Consider the following 16,460-nt stretch of genomic DNA (forward strand, 5'->3'; position numbering starts at 1 on the left):
TTTTTTAGGCTGTGTTTTATATCAGGACAACTCTACCCAGCTATTCAGTCTAAGGAATCCATTACATATCTTTTCTTCTTACAAAATAGTCACTGAGACTGCTTACACAGATGCACATACATACACAGACACACACACACGCATGCTTTACTTCAAACTGTGCGCACCCCCAAGCCAAACCCAGCATGTACCCAGAAGAGGCAGCATGTTAGTTAGACCCAGCGTGCCCAACATCTGTATAGATCGGGTGCTTTAGTGAGGCTTTTTTGGATGATTAAATCAGCTATGAGATAAAAACACCAGAAAGCCCTGCTGGAGTGCCTGATCTATACGGACGCTGCAGGGCCAGATTGAAGTAATGTACTACTTCTTCCGGCAAAGTGTGGTGGTTTTTTGTTTTTAACATTTGCAAGCAGCCTGAGTTCAGAATTGTCAGGACTTCTTTGCACTGAGCGTATCAACTGGTAGTCACCTCCTTTTCCCTTTTCATCAGTAACATTCCCCTTATATTTGCAAATAACCCTCTTGATCTGACCTACGCATAGTTTAAAAAAAAAACCCTCAAAACCTCAGATGAATAGTTTCACTGGCCCAACTTCAGCAATATCTTTTCCAGGGTGTATACCAGTTTTGGCTGAAATCCTTTTTAATGCTAATTTATTTTGCTGACTTGTCTCAATGTTACCTGATGCATTATACATTTAAAACAGTTCCTGAATCATTCTTCTTTATCCATCATTTTCTTGGTAATCCCAACTGATATAAATTATGAATGAGGGACAGATGGATGAAAATGATTAAAAAACATGATTTTCATGTGAAGGGAGATCGAAAAGAGTGAAAAAATTATATAGAAGTTCAATTGAGTGTTCTAGCTACCCTTAAAGAGTGAGAGGCAGGAGGAAGATGCTGAGTGAAGCTGAAATTGAGGAAAACAACAATTTTACTTTCCCCTCAATAACAAACCTTGCCTCAGGGAATCAGAATGATAAAATTTTACAAACCCACCTATGTTAGACAAAGAGTTTCTACTTTAAATTACTGATTGCCACTTCAGGTGGCAGCACTGAATACAGAAAAACAAAATGCAATCTTTTATATGACACATAATGGTTGAATACAGTTGTAGTATTGTCACTATGTGTAGCCCAGGAGACAGTAGTCAGTGTGTGGTGTATTGACTTTAGGAGCAAACAATTCTTTTAGTTTAACTACATAGCCTGTGAAGAATGTTGAGTGAGCTTCTTTGAATCATGATTCTGCTGGGACACTGCCTTCAGCTTGACCTCACTCCTTGTTTTGTACTAAGTGAGTAGGGTGCTGTTGATAGCCAGAGTAAGAGATGGAAAAAAGCTAGTAATTCTCAAGAAATGTTCAGAAATAGTTGAAAAGGAGATTCAGTTACCAGGGAGCAAAAGATTTTGGGGAAAAAAAGAATTTATAAAAGAAAAAATAATAACTGATAGCTTAATTTTTCTCATAGGAGGCAAAGTTTGGGAAGACTAATGTAATCCTGAATATGCAGTAAAGCTTAACTCTAATCATTTGGCCATAAAGGCTAGGGACTGACATTCAAAAAGCCCCAGCCTGAATCGATTCAATCTTTGCAGGTTAGTCTAACTTGCAGAGATTGAACCAATTTGCAAGGGGATAGACGTTTACTTTTTATTCAGGAAATGCAGGCATATGCCTGTAGTGGCTCAGGCTAGAAGCTGGGGGGCGCTAGAGCAATTCCTCCCTTCCCTTCCACAGTGCTGAGCTGAGGGGGTTGTGACCAAGCCCCAGCAGGACACTATGATTAGGGAGGGGTTTAAACCCCCACCCTGGCCTGCACAATCCACAGCCAGGGTGTGCCTGGTGGGGGAGGGGGAAGCAGCCTTCACTAAACTGTCTCCCCCACCCCATCCCTGTTCGCTGTTCGGGACAGGAGTATTGCCAGACCCCAGCTAGAACTCTGAGGCAAAAGGGGTGGTTGGGAACGACTGCTTGTGTGGACTGCATGCATCTGTTGATGATACTGAGCTTTTAAATCTCCCTCTCCCTGCTTCTTCATACTGTCTGCAGCAAATTGACAGGTACTACATTCATTGCAAACTAGGTCATTTCTCACACCTCTCTGTCCCACACACTGACAGCAAGCCAGCAGGGAGCTTATCAGAACCACAAAGTTTATCAGCCCATCAGGAAAACAAAGCCTCTCTCATTAGTTCAAGCTCTTCTTAAACATCTTTTTGCAAAGCATTTTTAAGGAAGAATGGTGTGATGTATTACCAGCTGACCTGCTGATTAGCTCCAAAATGCCCTAAGCGGACACTGTTCTGTCTGTCTTTGTTCCAGTGAAATTGGAGAGACACGCATATAGACACCTCTCAGCATTAGTTAGCATGGGGTTGGTGTGACCATGACCTGGGGTCTGTGCCTCTGGGGTCCATGCTGTGAGAGAGGGGAGTGGGGGATCCCTGCTTGAGCAGTGAGTAGACACTGCTGTCTGCAGTCTCCACCTCCTTCTCAGCCAGCTGGTGCTCTGGCTAGGGAGGAGAGGGGAGGGGCCAGCCCTGCTCTCTGTTGCAGATAGTCCAGCCCAGCCCAGCCCAGAGCTGAAAAGCATGCTGGGGGACTCTGATTTAACTTAAACCAGGAAGGGTTCTGGACAGAAGTTCCATAAACGAGTTTGGCCCAAATCACTTATGTCTGATACTACATTCAACCATGTTTATTTTAAATCAGTTCTGGCCATTTTGCAACTGATTTATGTGCACTGAACTTCTGTTCTGTTACAGGTTTGAACCAGTTTCTGATCACTTAAATACGTTTATATGTAAGTTCAGTCTCTAGCCAAAGAAACACCTTGACTAGCCAAATGCTACTTCTGTTTCTTGACTGAGGTCAAGTGACAGATGTTCTCCTATCCACCTCAGTCATATGTCTGAACCTCTCTGTATTAAGGCAAATTGTGCTGTCTCCCCACCTTATTTTAATAACTAGAGTACTTAGGCCCTATAAATAAGTACACCCTATTCTTGTCTAGTTGTAGGATCAGCACAAAGAAGCAGAGCATTGTTTTGGTCTGCAGTGTAGTTTGTATTACCTCATTAAGCACTTCATTTCTGTCCCCTTCAGGTGTGGTTTTTATAGATGGATCAAATGTGTGGCCACTGGTGAGAATCTATCGAGGTGGCTTTCTCCTGATAGAATTCCTTTTTCTCCTGGGCATCAACACATATGGCTGGAGACAGGCTGGAGTAAACCATGTCCTCATCTTTGAACTCAATCCTCGTAGCAATTTGTCCCATCAGCATCTCTTTGAGGTAAACAGAACAAGTCACAAAAGCACTTGTGAGGTCTGAGTGTCCGCAAGATAAATCATGTCTTGTTTCCTGGCATAGAATTGTAACACAATTACCAAGTCCAGAAGAGGAAGTTACTGGTGCTTGATTTGATTATACTGTTGAAAATCGCTCTCTGTTGTATAATAAAGCAATTCTGAATCCCACAATGAACTATCACATGTATAATGATGTTTGTTTGTTTTGTTTTCCTCTTCCCCATTTTTACTAGATTGCTGGATTCCTTGGGGTATTGTGGTGCCTGAGCCTGCTGGCATGTATATTTGGTAAATTCACCTATATCCCTATGCAGGTGAACCCACTCATCTTGTACGGATTTATGTTGCTTTTTCTCATCAATCCCACCAAAACCTTGTACTACAAGTCCCGGTTTTGGCTGCTCAAACTGTTGGTAAGTCTGGGACTTCATAAAACTTGGGAGAAATTGCTGTGGGTGACTGAGTTCTAATAGTTGAAGTGTGTGAAAATGTGTTAGCAGTTTTCAGGCTGAAGCATATGCTAGAGTTTGTATGTGTGCTTTGAGAGTGTATGCTTATAGGACAGGGTCATGCTTAAGAAATTACCTGTGTTTGTTGGGAATATTGTTACAGAAGTGATTTTTTTTGTCAGTCTGTTTTGCATCTGTAATAATCTTCACACCAAGGATATAATATAAATGTTCACATGTGCAGAACTGTGTGTGCACATGGACCTTTGCTCATGCCCTGTGTGTGCTCACCTTAAGCAATTTGGATAGGATTACGAAAATGAAAGCAAAACTAATAAAATGCAGTTTTACCCAAATGTGAAACACACCAGTTCTCAAATGGAAAGAATGGTTTGTTTCTGAGTGGCAAACTCTTTTGCTAAGGTTTTTTTCTGTCATGCTCATAACTTTAAACAGTGCTTCCTAGGGGCTAACATTTTCTATACTTTTTCTTGGTCAGAAAAAATCAGTTTCTGCTGCCATTAGTCAGAGAACTTAAATGCAAAACTATATTAACATGCTCTTTAATTCAATATTAGGGTTAGAAGTGCGAGTTTGAAACTTTCAGTGGTTTTCAAACATATTGACCCATTGATATCCCTGTTCCCACCTTACCTCATTCCATGTGTCCCTTTTAAATGAATAAAGTGCTGGTTCCTGCACTGTCTCATTTGTTATTTTGAGCTGCTAGGTTCCACCGAGGCTTTTTATCCAGTCTGCCTTGGAAAACTACTGAGTGATCTGCAGGAGGAAAGATACAGCCTTTGATTTGGGGGTCTTGGCATATATTCTCCAGGGAATATGGAGAATAAACAACTGACATTATCAGGAACATTTCAAAGGCAAAAAGTAATATGGCTTTACTTACATACTGTAGGTGCACACAACTAACTAACCTTTAAGCCAGTGGTCTCCCACCTTTTATGATAAAGATCACTGTTTGGCACCCCAGGATCTACTGTGCCCCCCTGCCCCTCCCCCCACCCCGCCTCCCGGGCAAGCAGCCTGGGCTCTGACCCCACTCACCCAGCCCAGCCTGGACGGCAGTGTGAGTGCCTCAGCCTAGCCTCATGCGTCCTGCCGCTCCCAATCATGGAGTTTCTGATAGACTGAGATTGACTGTCAGAGGCTCCATGATCTACCACTCAGTCGAGATCAACTGGTTGGCGACCACTGCTTTAAGCGTTTAAGTTTCTGATGGTAGAAACAGAGTCAGAGAATCTTTGGTCCCCTTTCTGGCCCTTTCCCCCTTCACTAGTCAATGAATTACCACCTCATACTTAAAGCTTCTTTTACAGATGCAGTAATATTCCTTTCTCCTTTCTTTTTAGTCCCCAGTCTGGCCACCTCTACTTACTGGCTCCCTGTGCTGGAAGAATTTTGACTGGCTCCCCCACTTGTTCCTCATTGAAAGTAAATGAGGAAGATGCTACTTGGGTTCTTAATTAATTTTTGCCTCCTCTCTTCCATGTACTGTGGAGTGGAAGGCATCTAATTGCCAGTTGTTCTGCAATGTAAATGTCTTCCATTTTGCTCTGATATAAAGGGAGAATTTTCCAGATCTGTATTAATTCTTAAGTAAATACAGTATCTTGTGCAGAGTGAACAGTTACCATAGTTTCAGGCCTGCGTGGTGTGATTATACATGTACAGTCTCTCATTTTATAGCATAACCTATTATCACAGCTAAACCTACAGGCATGAAAGAGCCAGGGAAGAAGCACATGAAGTCTTCACAAACCCAGCTTTCAGGCAAGATAGCCACCTTGGGTCTTGCTGCTGATCGTACATCAGTGACAAAGGATCCCTACACCTTTGTGCCAAAGAAGTATTATATTAGTTTCCCACCTGTAGTTTCTAATGTTGAAATAACAAGCATTGGTTTATGCATGTCAGGTTACGTGTACATGTTATTAGTAGGCATTTTGCTCATTGTGCCTTCTATTAAGCATTGCAACTGCTGTGCATATATTAATAAGAAAAGATTAGTTGGTGGAATACACTGGGAATGATGATGACAGGAAGAAATAACAGAATAATGAAACAAGTTAATCTAGCCAAACCACTAAAACAGAAAACAGCGGCTTGTGAAGTCAGTACTGCAATAAACAGAGTTCACAGGTGTAATCTAGCTAACAGCTTTCTGAAGATCTGTGAATCATAAAAAAACTTGCCCTTGTGACTAAATCCTGTCTAGCAGCCTGCTTGTATAGGAAATCTGTGGAGAAGCCACTATACAGAACATTTCTTAACCATTTTTTGCTGCACTTCCACTACTTGATCTTCATTTTTACTTTTAGTAATAGACACTTAGTTCCAGTATTTTTAATTTGCTTTCACCTTGCAAACCCTCTTGTCTTAATAGAAATCATAGAAAATTAGGATTGAAAGGGACTTCAGGAGGTCATCTAGTCCAACCCTCTGCTGAAAGCAGGACCATCTCCAACTAGACCATTCCAGTCAAGGCTTGTCTAGCTGAGTCTTAAAAACCTCCAAGGGTGAAGAGTCCACAGCCTCTCTAGGTAGTCTGTTACAGTGTTTTACTACCTTCCTAGTGTGAGAGTTCTTCCTAATACCTAACCTAAACTTCCTTTGCTGCAACTTGAGACCACTGGTCCTTGTTCTGTCATCTGCCACCTCTGAGAACAGTCTAGCTCCAGCCTCTTTGGAACCATGCTCAGGTAGTTGAAAGCTGCTATCAAATCCCCCCTCAGTCTTCTCTTCTCAAGACTAAATAAGCCCAGTTCCCTCAACCTCTCCTCATAAGTCATTTGCACAAGCCCCCTCACCATTTTCGTTGGTTGGTCTCTCTCCAACTTGTCCACATCCTTTCTATAGTGGGGGCCCCAAAACTACATGGTACTCCAGGTGTGGCCTCACCAGTGCAGAATAGAGGGGAAGAACTACTTCCTTAGATCTGCTGGCAATGCTCCTACTAGTGCAGCCCAGTATGCTGTTAGCCTTCTTGGCAACAAGGGCACACTTTTGACTCATATCCATCTTATTATCCACTGTAATGCATACGTTTTTCTGCAGAACTGCTGCCTAGCCAGTTGGCCCCAAGCCTGTAAGCGGTGCATGGGATTGGTCTGTCCTACCTGCAGGACTTTGCATTTGTCCGTATTGAACCTCATGAGATTTCTTTTGGTCCAATCCTCCAATTTGTTCAGGTCTCTCTGAATCCTAGGCCTACCCTCCAGTGTATCTACTACTCCCCATAGCTTTGTCATCCGCAGACCTACTGAGGGTTCACTCTATGCCATCTTTCAGATCACTGATGAAGATATTAAACAAAACCAGACCCAGGACCAACCGGCCCCTGGGGCACCACTTGATACTGGCTGCCCAACTAGATATTGAACCTTTGACTACTACCCTGTAAGCCTGATGATCCAGCCAGTTTTCTATCCACCTTTCAGTCCATTCATCCAACCAACCCGTACTTCCTTAGCTTGCTTGTGAGAATTCTGTGGGAGACCATATCAAAAGCTTTGCTAAAGTCAAGGTATTTCACCTCCACTGTTTTTCCTGCATCCACAGAGCCAGTCATCTCATCATAGAAGGCAATCAGGTTGGTCAGGCATGACTTGCCCTTGGTGAATACATGAGGATTGTTCCTAATCACCTTCTTCTCAAAGTGCTTAGAAATTGATTCTTTGAGGACCTGCTCCATGATTTTTTCTGGGGACTGAGGTGAGACTGACTGGTCTGTAGTTCCCTGGATCCTCCTTCCCTTTCTTCAAATGGGCACTATATATGCTGTTTTCCAATCATCTGAGAAAGCATACATTGTTCAGTTGACTACTGAGACTGTTCTACATACTTTTTTAAACTGCTTTCACAGGTACTCTGAGTGGTACCCCACAATGTGAACAGTTATCCAAGCACTCCTCAGAGCAGGTCCCTTTTTTTCTATTTAATTTATATGAATACGCTAAACAGATATAAGTCATAAATTATAAAGACAGCAAGGACTGCTTTGAGATCTAGTCTGATCTGTCTGAATCATTATAGGAAGTTCTATGCTTTGATCCATTCATTTTTTTTTTAAGTAGAGCAGGTCCTTTTAGGGGGGAAAATCTACTTTTGATTTAAAAACTTGCAATGGTGAGCCCACTACAAACCTTTGAAAAATTGTTCTGATAGTTATTTTTCTTCCATATTAACAGTTGGCCCCATATTTCTAGCTTAAATTTTGTCTACCTTATGTTTACAGTTAGTGGACATTACATTTTTGTCCTCCAGATTGAAGGACCTACCATTGTTTGTTTGGTTTCCCTTGCAGTTACTCAGATTAGTCAAGTCTTTTTTCAGTCTTTTAATAATTTTAGTGGCTACTCAAATTTTCAACTTCCTTTTTAGACTGTAGAACTAGATACACTATTTTGGTGTCAATAGAGGTACTATATCCTTTATTCCTTCTTGATATTTCTTTTTTTAGTGCGATCATTGGATACACAGCCCTTTTGGCCCCTGTGTGACAGTAGAAACTCATAATTAGTTGATTATTGAACAACAAACCCATAATACCTTAAGTCACTTTCTGAATAGCTGCTTCCCAAGATAGTTCCCCATCCTATGTGCTTTCCATGTACCCTTCGGGTTAGAGGAGGGTCGGGCAGAGACACTGTGGGTCAAACTACAAGGGGGCGTGGCGAAAGGGACCTTATAGTGGGTGTCTACTACAAACCACCCAACCAGGGGGAAGAGCTGGACCGGGACTTCTCCATTCAGCTTATGGAGGCGGTTAGGTCAAGGGATGTCATTGTTATGGGTGACCTAAACTACCCAGACATTTGCTGGGAGGAGCAGACAGCCAGGTCTGACCACTCACATAGGTTCCTGGCTATATTACAGGACCTTCACCTTATCCAGGAGGTGCACAACCGCACTAGGGGTAACTCCTTGCTGGACCTGGTCCTGGCCACTGGGGATGACCTGGTAAGGAGACCGCAGGTCCTTGACCACCTGGACAATAGTGATCATCACCTGCTGTAATTCACTATCCAGCGCAGGGTGTCAAGGGCTTATATTAAGACTAAAGCTCTTGACTTCAGAAGGGCCAACTTCAATGAGCTTAGGAGACTAGAGGCACTGAGGTCCCAGAAGGTAGATGAGATGGGAGTCCATGAGGGATGGTTGTACCTTAAGGGGGTGATCCTCCAGGTCCAAAGGGTAACAGTCCCTGAGAGAAGCAAGAAGGGTAAGAATGCTCAGAAACTGCCATGGCTCAGCAAGGGCATTCAGGAATGCCTGAGGACTAAAAGGGTGGCGTACAACCAGTGGAAGGGAGGAGCTATCACCAAGGAGGAGTACTTTTTATTTTGGGGACCAAATGCAGTCAAGAATAGGAATGCCGCGGTTACAGACTAGAATGAGTGGTGACCAGGACGGTGCGGGTTGAGGTCTCTGTGAAGAGGAACGAATGTCCAGGCAATCGCAAGGTATATTTGTGAGAATGATAACCAGAGGCCTCTTAAAGAGCAAAATATGAGATCCGTGTCCAGTTATGAGCTTGAAACTGATAATGATTAGTGTTAGTACGAAAGATGATACAAATTACAATTACGCTCTGTATGTTGATTAATCTGAGCGGGGGGGATGTGTGTATGGGGCAGATAGATGAATGCGTGAAATACATATGGGTGGTGTCTAGTTAAATTTAGGTTGTATGTGATTGTGGAACTCAGGCTAGCATCCAGGATTAAGGACAACAAAAAGTCCTTTTTCAAGTACATTGGGAGCAAGAAGAGGGCACCAAGCAATGGAGGGGGACCCTGCAAGACTCAAGTGGTAACCTTGTGGCTATGCCAGATGAGAGAGCCAATATTTTTAAGTTTCTTTGCCTCTGTTTTCTTGAACAGGGACTGGGACATGCCTCCTGCCAGAGGTAGAGACAATCTCGGGGATAGCTCTGTCAGGCCTTCGGTCAGTGCAGATGTAGTTAGAGATCTTCTGGAAGGGCTGGACATTTTTAAATCTGCAGGTCCAGATGCCCTCCAGCCAAGGGTGTTGAGGGAGCTGGCAGGGGTCATCGCGGCGCCCTTGGCCCGGCTGTATGATCATTCATGGTCATCTGACCAGGTGCCAGGGGATTGGAAACTAGCTAATGTGGTCCCCATTTTTAAGAAAGGGAGGAAAGAGGGCCCAGGTAACTATAGGCCCGTAAGCCTCACCTTGGGAAGATCTTGGAGAAAATCATCAAGGAGCACATCTGTGGGGGGCCAGCAGGGGAGATGATGCTCAGGGGCAATCAGCATAGGTTCATCAACGGCAGGTCCTGCCTGACCAACCTGATTGCCTTTTATGACCAGGTAACTAAATCCTTGGATGATGGCATCACCGTGGACATAGTCTTTCTAGACTTTAAGAAGGCCTTTGATACTGTCTCTCACCCTATTCTCATTAATAAATTAAGTGACTGTGGCACTGATGCCTACACAGTTGGATGGGTAAAAAAAAACTGGCTGATGGGGCACACCCAGAGAGTAGTGGTGGACAGATTGTACTCAACCTGGCGAGATGTGAGCAGTGGGGTACCCCAGGGCTCAGTCCTCGGGCCCACACTGTTTAACATCTTCATCAGCTACTTGGATGAGGGGGTGGAAAGCATGCTGTCCAAGTTTGCTGATGAAACTAAGATGTGGGGCGAGGTGGACACACTTTCTGTCCCCTGGACATTTTACAGTATTTAAAAATCAACATAAACTGCTCAAAGAGCCTTTTGGCTGTTTCTTCTTAATCTCTAGTAGATTATTTGGACATGTTTACTTAATGCTTTTTATGTTTGAAGCAAGGAATTTTTTTGGATAATATCTTTAATATAGTTAGGATAAAATCAGATAAGCTTTCAAATGCAAAGCATTCTTATATTCAGTATTTAAAAGCTTTTTTAATTACCGCTGGAATGGAAAGCATCTCATAAGTCATCATATGATAAAACTAGAGGTGCACCAATATATTGGTCGCATATCAGATTGGCACTGATAAAAGGAAAAATAATGTTATTGGCTATCAGCTTTTTTTGGCCAGCATAGCCAATAATGTTACTGATAAATGCTGTGTGTATGTGTGCAGCTGCCATGCATGTGACCAGGAATGCAGTCCAGCAGCTTGAAGAGCAGCGCCCTTCAGGTAAATCGGGGGGGGGGGGGGGGGAGAGGGCCTGGAGGGCAGATCAAGGCCCCCATGGCAAAGGATAAGTAGGGCAGGGGCAAGGGCAGGAGCTGCCTAGCCAAGGTGGTGAATGGGACCCTGGGGCCAGGAGTGGGACAGAGCTGCAGATAGTTTGTCTAGGGGGAGCAGGGGGTGGGGACAAACTGCATACACCCCTGGGGGAGACATGGGGAGCATGTGAGCCCCCAGATTTGTGTATGGGGTGGAGGTGGGCTGCCAACTGTAGGCTTGGGGCCAGGGGCTACCCCAGCCTTTTTTCAGTGTGGGGCCTGGGCTCAGAATGGACGGGAATGGGACAGGCTCAGCTGTGTTGGGGCAGGCAGGCGGTGGCACTGGGAGGGGTGGCTATAGTCCCCCAAGCTCCCCCTAGTGCTGGCCCTGCTCAGGGCTCTCTGCTGCCTTTCCCTTGGGAGCCCTGGACTGGCCATGCACTCCCTGCCTGCCCCACAGCGGTGGGGCTCCCAAGGGAAAGGCAGCAGAGTGAAGTGCCCTGAGCAGGGGCAGTGTTGGGGGGGGGGGGGCTTGAAGGGCTATAGCCATCCCAGAATTCCCCATAGCCACCCCTCCCAGCACCACCGCCACTCCACACAGCTGTGCCCAACCCGTGCCCTCCTGCTCTGAGCCCAGCCCCAGCCCAGCCCCCTGTAGGGAAGAGGCTGGCACAGCCCCTGGCCCTGAGTCCACAGTAGGCAGCCTGCCTCTGCTCCACACAAATCTAGGGGGACTTGTGTTTCCCCAGGGGCGTGTGCAGCAGTGGGGAGCTGTCCCCCCCCCCCACCTGCCTGTGACCCCTGGATGTGCCACCTGTGGCTCCGTCCTGCTCCCAGCCTCTGGGTCACATTCACTGCCCTGGCTGGGCAGTGTCTGCCCTACTGCCTCCCTCATCATGTAGGCCTTGATATGCACCCCCATACCCCTTCCCTCCCCCACACCCCTTCTTTTCCACAGACTTACATGCAGGAAGCTGCTCTCCAAGCTGCCGGGCTGCATTTCTGTAAATCAGCTATTGGATCAGTATCGGTTGATATGGCTGGTTAATAATCGGCTATTGGTATTGTCCAAGAAAATCTTTATCAATGCACCTCTAGATAAAACAACATTGTCTAGTTTTTTCCCCAAGATACAGAACAGAAATATTTTGTGATAGAGCTTTGTCAGCATAATTGTCTCAATACATAATTGTACCAACTTAATATATGTATCTAACTAACTTAGTTAGTAAAAATGGTGCAAAAATTGTGTAGGACAGCAATTTGGTTTGCTAAAGGTTTTGTCTGCATACAGAGTTAAGTGACCTAGGGTATTTCTCTCAGCACTAAATTAGCTTGTGCAGAGTTGTGTGCTACTGTGGCTAGCCTGCTTCCAGTACCCAAACCAGCTTGTTAAAGCTAGCTCGTGTATCTCTACATTATATTTCAGTCTAGACATACCCTCAAGTGAGCTGGCCCCTGTGGAACTGAGTTGTAGGACGGAATGCCTCAACAAAATGCAAGGGCATTTTAATGGTGGAAAATGACACAGTACTTTTAAATGTGTCTCATGCAAAAAGCAGACAAACCACATAAACAGTAGCTGTTAAGTTTTTCTAATTTTTATTATATGTAATTTGCTGACTGGGTGTACTCTAATGCATACCACAATCACCAAAAGTTATGTGGGATATGAAGAGGCTGTGAATGCTGTGGCTTCTGGAGTGGTGTCCTTGCAGATTCTGTTCTTAGTGTGCATATGCCTCATACAGTAAATAGGTTTACATTACCAAGCTTCACTCTGCTGGAGATGAAGTGAAGTTCTGCATTCTTGATATCGTGCACGAATGGCATTTTATTTGGATAGTGGAGGTATATTTCTGAAAGATTCTTTTCTACTGGTGGCATTTGCTGACAAAGTGAAGAGGCAATCTGCATCCATCTAGAGATTATCAAGTGTATGTGGCTGCATAAGAATTTAGGTTAAGTACAGATAATCAAAAAGGCACTGTGATTCAGTCTTCACAGATTAGTAAGCTGAGTAGGTTGAACCAATAAGCAAGTGGACAGACATTCGCTTTTGATTCCAGAAATGCAGCCACATGCCTGCCAAATGCAGGCCAAAAGCCAAGGGGCGCTAGAGCATGCCTTCTTGCTCTGCCGGAGCAGACAGCTTGAGCCAAGGCTAACCTACCCACCCTGTGAGTGAGAGGTTTATGGGGGAGGTGAAAAGCATCCCGTGAGTAGACTTGAATTGGAAGGGATCTGGGACAGAAGTTCAATAAACCGATTAAACCCAGACCAGTTTAGTCTGATACTACATCTATCCTGGCTTATTTTAAACCAGTTTCAGCCATTTTGAAAGCCATTCATCTGCTGTGAACTTCTGTTTTGTTACAGATTTGAACTGGCTTCTGATCACTTATACCAGTTTATGTGTAATTTCTGTCCCTAGCCTTAAGAGTTAGTCGGGAAAAATTTCCTTGGCCAGTCCTTTTGACTTAAGTACAGCCAGTCAAAAGGCCGAGGCTGAATTGATTCAATATTTGCAGGTTAGTCTAAGGTGCATAGATTAAACCTATAAGCAAGTGAACAGACATTTACTTTTGGTTCTGGAAATGCAGCCACATGCCTGAAACCAAAAGCTGGCAGGTGTAAGAGCACACCTCCCAGCTTGCTGGTCACTGCCGAAGGGAAGCTGGAAGGGAAGCCCTCCCTGGCCTGCAGCAACCCTAACCATGGTCTGCCTGGCTGTGGCATGGGGTGGAGGGGAAGCCCTCAGAGGCTTTCCTCCCTGCTTCCCGCCCAAGCATAGAGCAGGGGGCATGGCCAGGCCCCAGTCCAGCCTGGCACAATGAGGCAGAGGGGAGGATGGGGGTTTAAACCCCCTCCCTTGCCTGCACCAGGCCCCAGTTAGGGTCTGCCTGGTGGGGGCGGAAGGTGGAAGGAAAACCCTCAGACATTTTTCCCCCCTGCGCTTCCTGCCCAAGTGAAGAGCAGGAGGCGTAGCCAGGCCTCAGCCCAACCCAGCCCAGCAGCCTGAGGGATTTCCTCCCACCCCCCAGATCCCAGCTGGGGTTGGTGCAGGGGAGGGGGTTTATAACCCCCTCCCCCCGCCTCAGCCTGCCGGGCTGGGGCCTGACCACACGCATACTCTCCGCTCGGCAGAGGAAAAGCCTGGGAGGGGTTGCGTCCCTCTGTCAGGCAGACCCCGGCTGGTTTCTGGTGCCAGGTTCCTCCCCCACCACCCTCTTCTCAGCCAGCCTGAGCATTGATAGTGGTCCAGCTAGGGAGCAGAGGAGTAGAACAGACAGCACAACTCAAGGCTGCAAAGCATCCTGGGATGCTAGGGGACTGTGAGTTAACTTGAACCAGGAGGAGGTCCAGGACAGAAATTGCATAAACCAGTTTGACCTGAATTAGTTAAGTCTGCTACTACATCCAACCAGGTTTATCTTAAACCAGTTTCAGCCATTTTGAAAGCAGTTTAAGTGCACTGAATTTCTGTTCTGTTACAGGATTAAGCTGGTTTCTGATCACTTAAACCAGTTTATGTGTAACTTCTGTCTGTAGCCTTTTTTGGGTTCAATAGATTCTGCTGCTTCTGTGTAATAGTGCCATATTTAAGAGGTGTACAGCAGCAGTATGAAGCTCAGCCCACATTCACTACTCACTATTTCCTCAGTGTAGGCCTTCATAATGAATTCCAGTTTTCATAGAGCTGTCCTGTAGTCACCTATTAAGTAGAACTGCTCAGGCCCACTTCAAGTAAACAAACCAATTCTCAACTAGGATGCCATAGTACCCTGGGGTGCTTTGAGATCCTTTCAAGGATCTACAGGGTCTACACAATGGTTCGGTGTGCCAAACATGCTTCTTCACAAGGTAAACCCAGAGATTTCAAATAGGAATCAATTGTGTTAAAAATATTCTGACCTGCTGGGGTCTTTTGGGGCATTTTTAGATGTGCGTGTGATGCAGCAACCAGCACTGCATCACGTGCATTTGTATAAATGGCAAAATGCGTGTCAGCACTGAGAAAATGGTGGTGGCTACCGCATTTTGCCGTTTATACAAATGCATGCGAGGCAGCGCCAGGCGCGCGTCGGCTTGCATGCAGAACAGACTTGATCATTTGAGTCTGCTGCGACATGCTGGATCTCCGGCATTGCAGCACAAAAGGGTGTGTATCTAAATGCTCTCTGCATTCTGTTTCAACAGAAAAAAATACTCTTTTATTTTTTCCATAATCAAAAAATAAGCGAAAACAGAGCTGGCATTCTCTGAAGTGTGCCTTGAGTCTAATGAGAGATGCCTTGAGTTAACAGAGGAACTTATGTACATGCCTGATGCCTGTAACTATTTTCTCTTCAAACTTCTACCCCTTCAGCATTCATCTTTAGAGGAGTATACTACTATTAAGATTGGCTTTAGTCAATATTTTCATTAATGCAGAGCTTCATAAATTTCTGAACTACAGGACAGTGCTGGTGCTATCATTTTGAGATATTGGATGTTGGTTACTATAACTAACCATACAGGACGAATTGTAATCAAAAGTAATGAAGCATGAAAACTGCCTGGCTTAAAAGGAGTCTAAGTGCTGTTGTGGCTTGGAGGAAAAATGGGCTGGCATTCAGAAGGGAGTCTGAGTTATAGTGTTTCCGCTGCTCCTTAACCCTTACCATTGTTGACCCACAATTGAAGACACATCTGCTCTGAGGTGTTATATGGTGTGTTAAATTGGATAAAGATCAAATTAGTGAACAAGGTGTTGGTTCAGAATTTTAGATAGGTAGGGAAGGGATGGAAGAAAAGCATGGGAGGAAGTTCAGGCAACTTCCCGAGAAGAAGCAAAAGGAGTGGGAAAGACTGGTTATGTAAAACACTCTAAATTTGTTGTAGGATTTGAACATTTACTTGGAAGATCTTTCATAGATTCATAGATGTTAGGGTTGGAAGGGACCTCAATAGATCATCGAGTCCGACCCCCTGCATAGGCAGGAAAGAGTGCTGGGTCTAGATGACCCCAGCTAGATGCCTATCTAACCTCCTCTTGAAGACCCCCCAGGGTAGGGGAGAGCACCACCTCCCTTGGGAGCCCGTTCCAGACCTTGGCCACTCTAACTGTGAAGAAGTTCTTCCTAATGTCCAATCTAAATCTGCTCTCTGCTAGCTTGTGGCCATTATTTCTTGTAACCCCTGGGGGCACCTTGGTGAATAAATCCTCACCAATTCCCTTCTGTGCCCTCCTGATGAACTTATAGGCAGCCACAAGGTCGCCTCTCAACCTTCTCTTGCGGAGGCTGAAAAGGTCCAGGTTCTCTAGTCTCTCCTCGTAGGGCTCGGTCTGCAAGCCCTTAACCACACGAGTGGCCCTTCTCTGGACTCTCTCCAGGTTATCCGCATCCCTCTTGAAGTGCGGTGCCCAGAATTGCACGCAGTATTCCAACTGCGGTCTGACCAGCGCCCGATAGAGGGGAAGTATCACCTCCTTGGATC

General features: G+C 45.1%; 1 protein-coding gene across 1 annotated transcript in view; it reads left to right on the forward strand.

Moving 5' to 3' along the window:
* XPR1 (xenotropic and polytropic retrovirus receptor 1) overlaps window positions 1-16,460 on the forward strand; it is a 207,573-nt gene that overhangs the window by 155,257 nt on the left and 35,856 nt on the right. The window contains exons 8-9 of the mRNA XM_006272416.4: window positions 3,121-3,308; window positions 3,559-3,738. Of these exons, the coding sequence (XP_006272478.1) occupies window positions 3,121-3,308; window positions 3,559-3,738 (368 nt within the window). The remainder of the gene's footprint in view (window positions 1-3,120; window positions 3,309-3,558; window positions 3,739-16,460) is intronic.

The sequence above is a fragment of the Alligator mississippiensis genome, chromosome 5, assembly GCF_030867095.1.
Source record: "Alligator mississippiensis isolate rAllMis1 chromosome 5, rAllMis1, whole genome shotgun sequence".
In the NCBI taxonomy this organism is placed as follows: domain Eukaryota; kingdom Metazoa; phylum Chordata; order Crocodylia; family Alligatoridae; genus Alligator; species Alligator mississippiensis.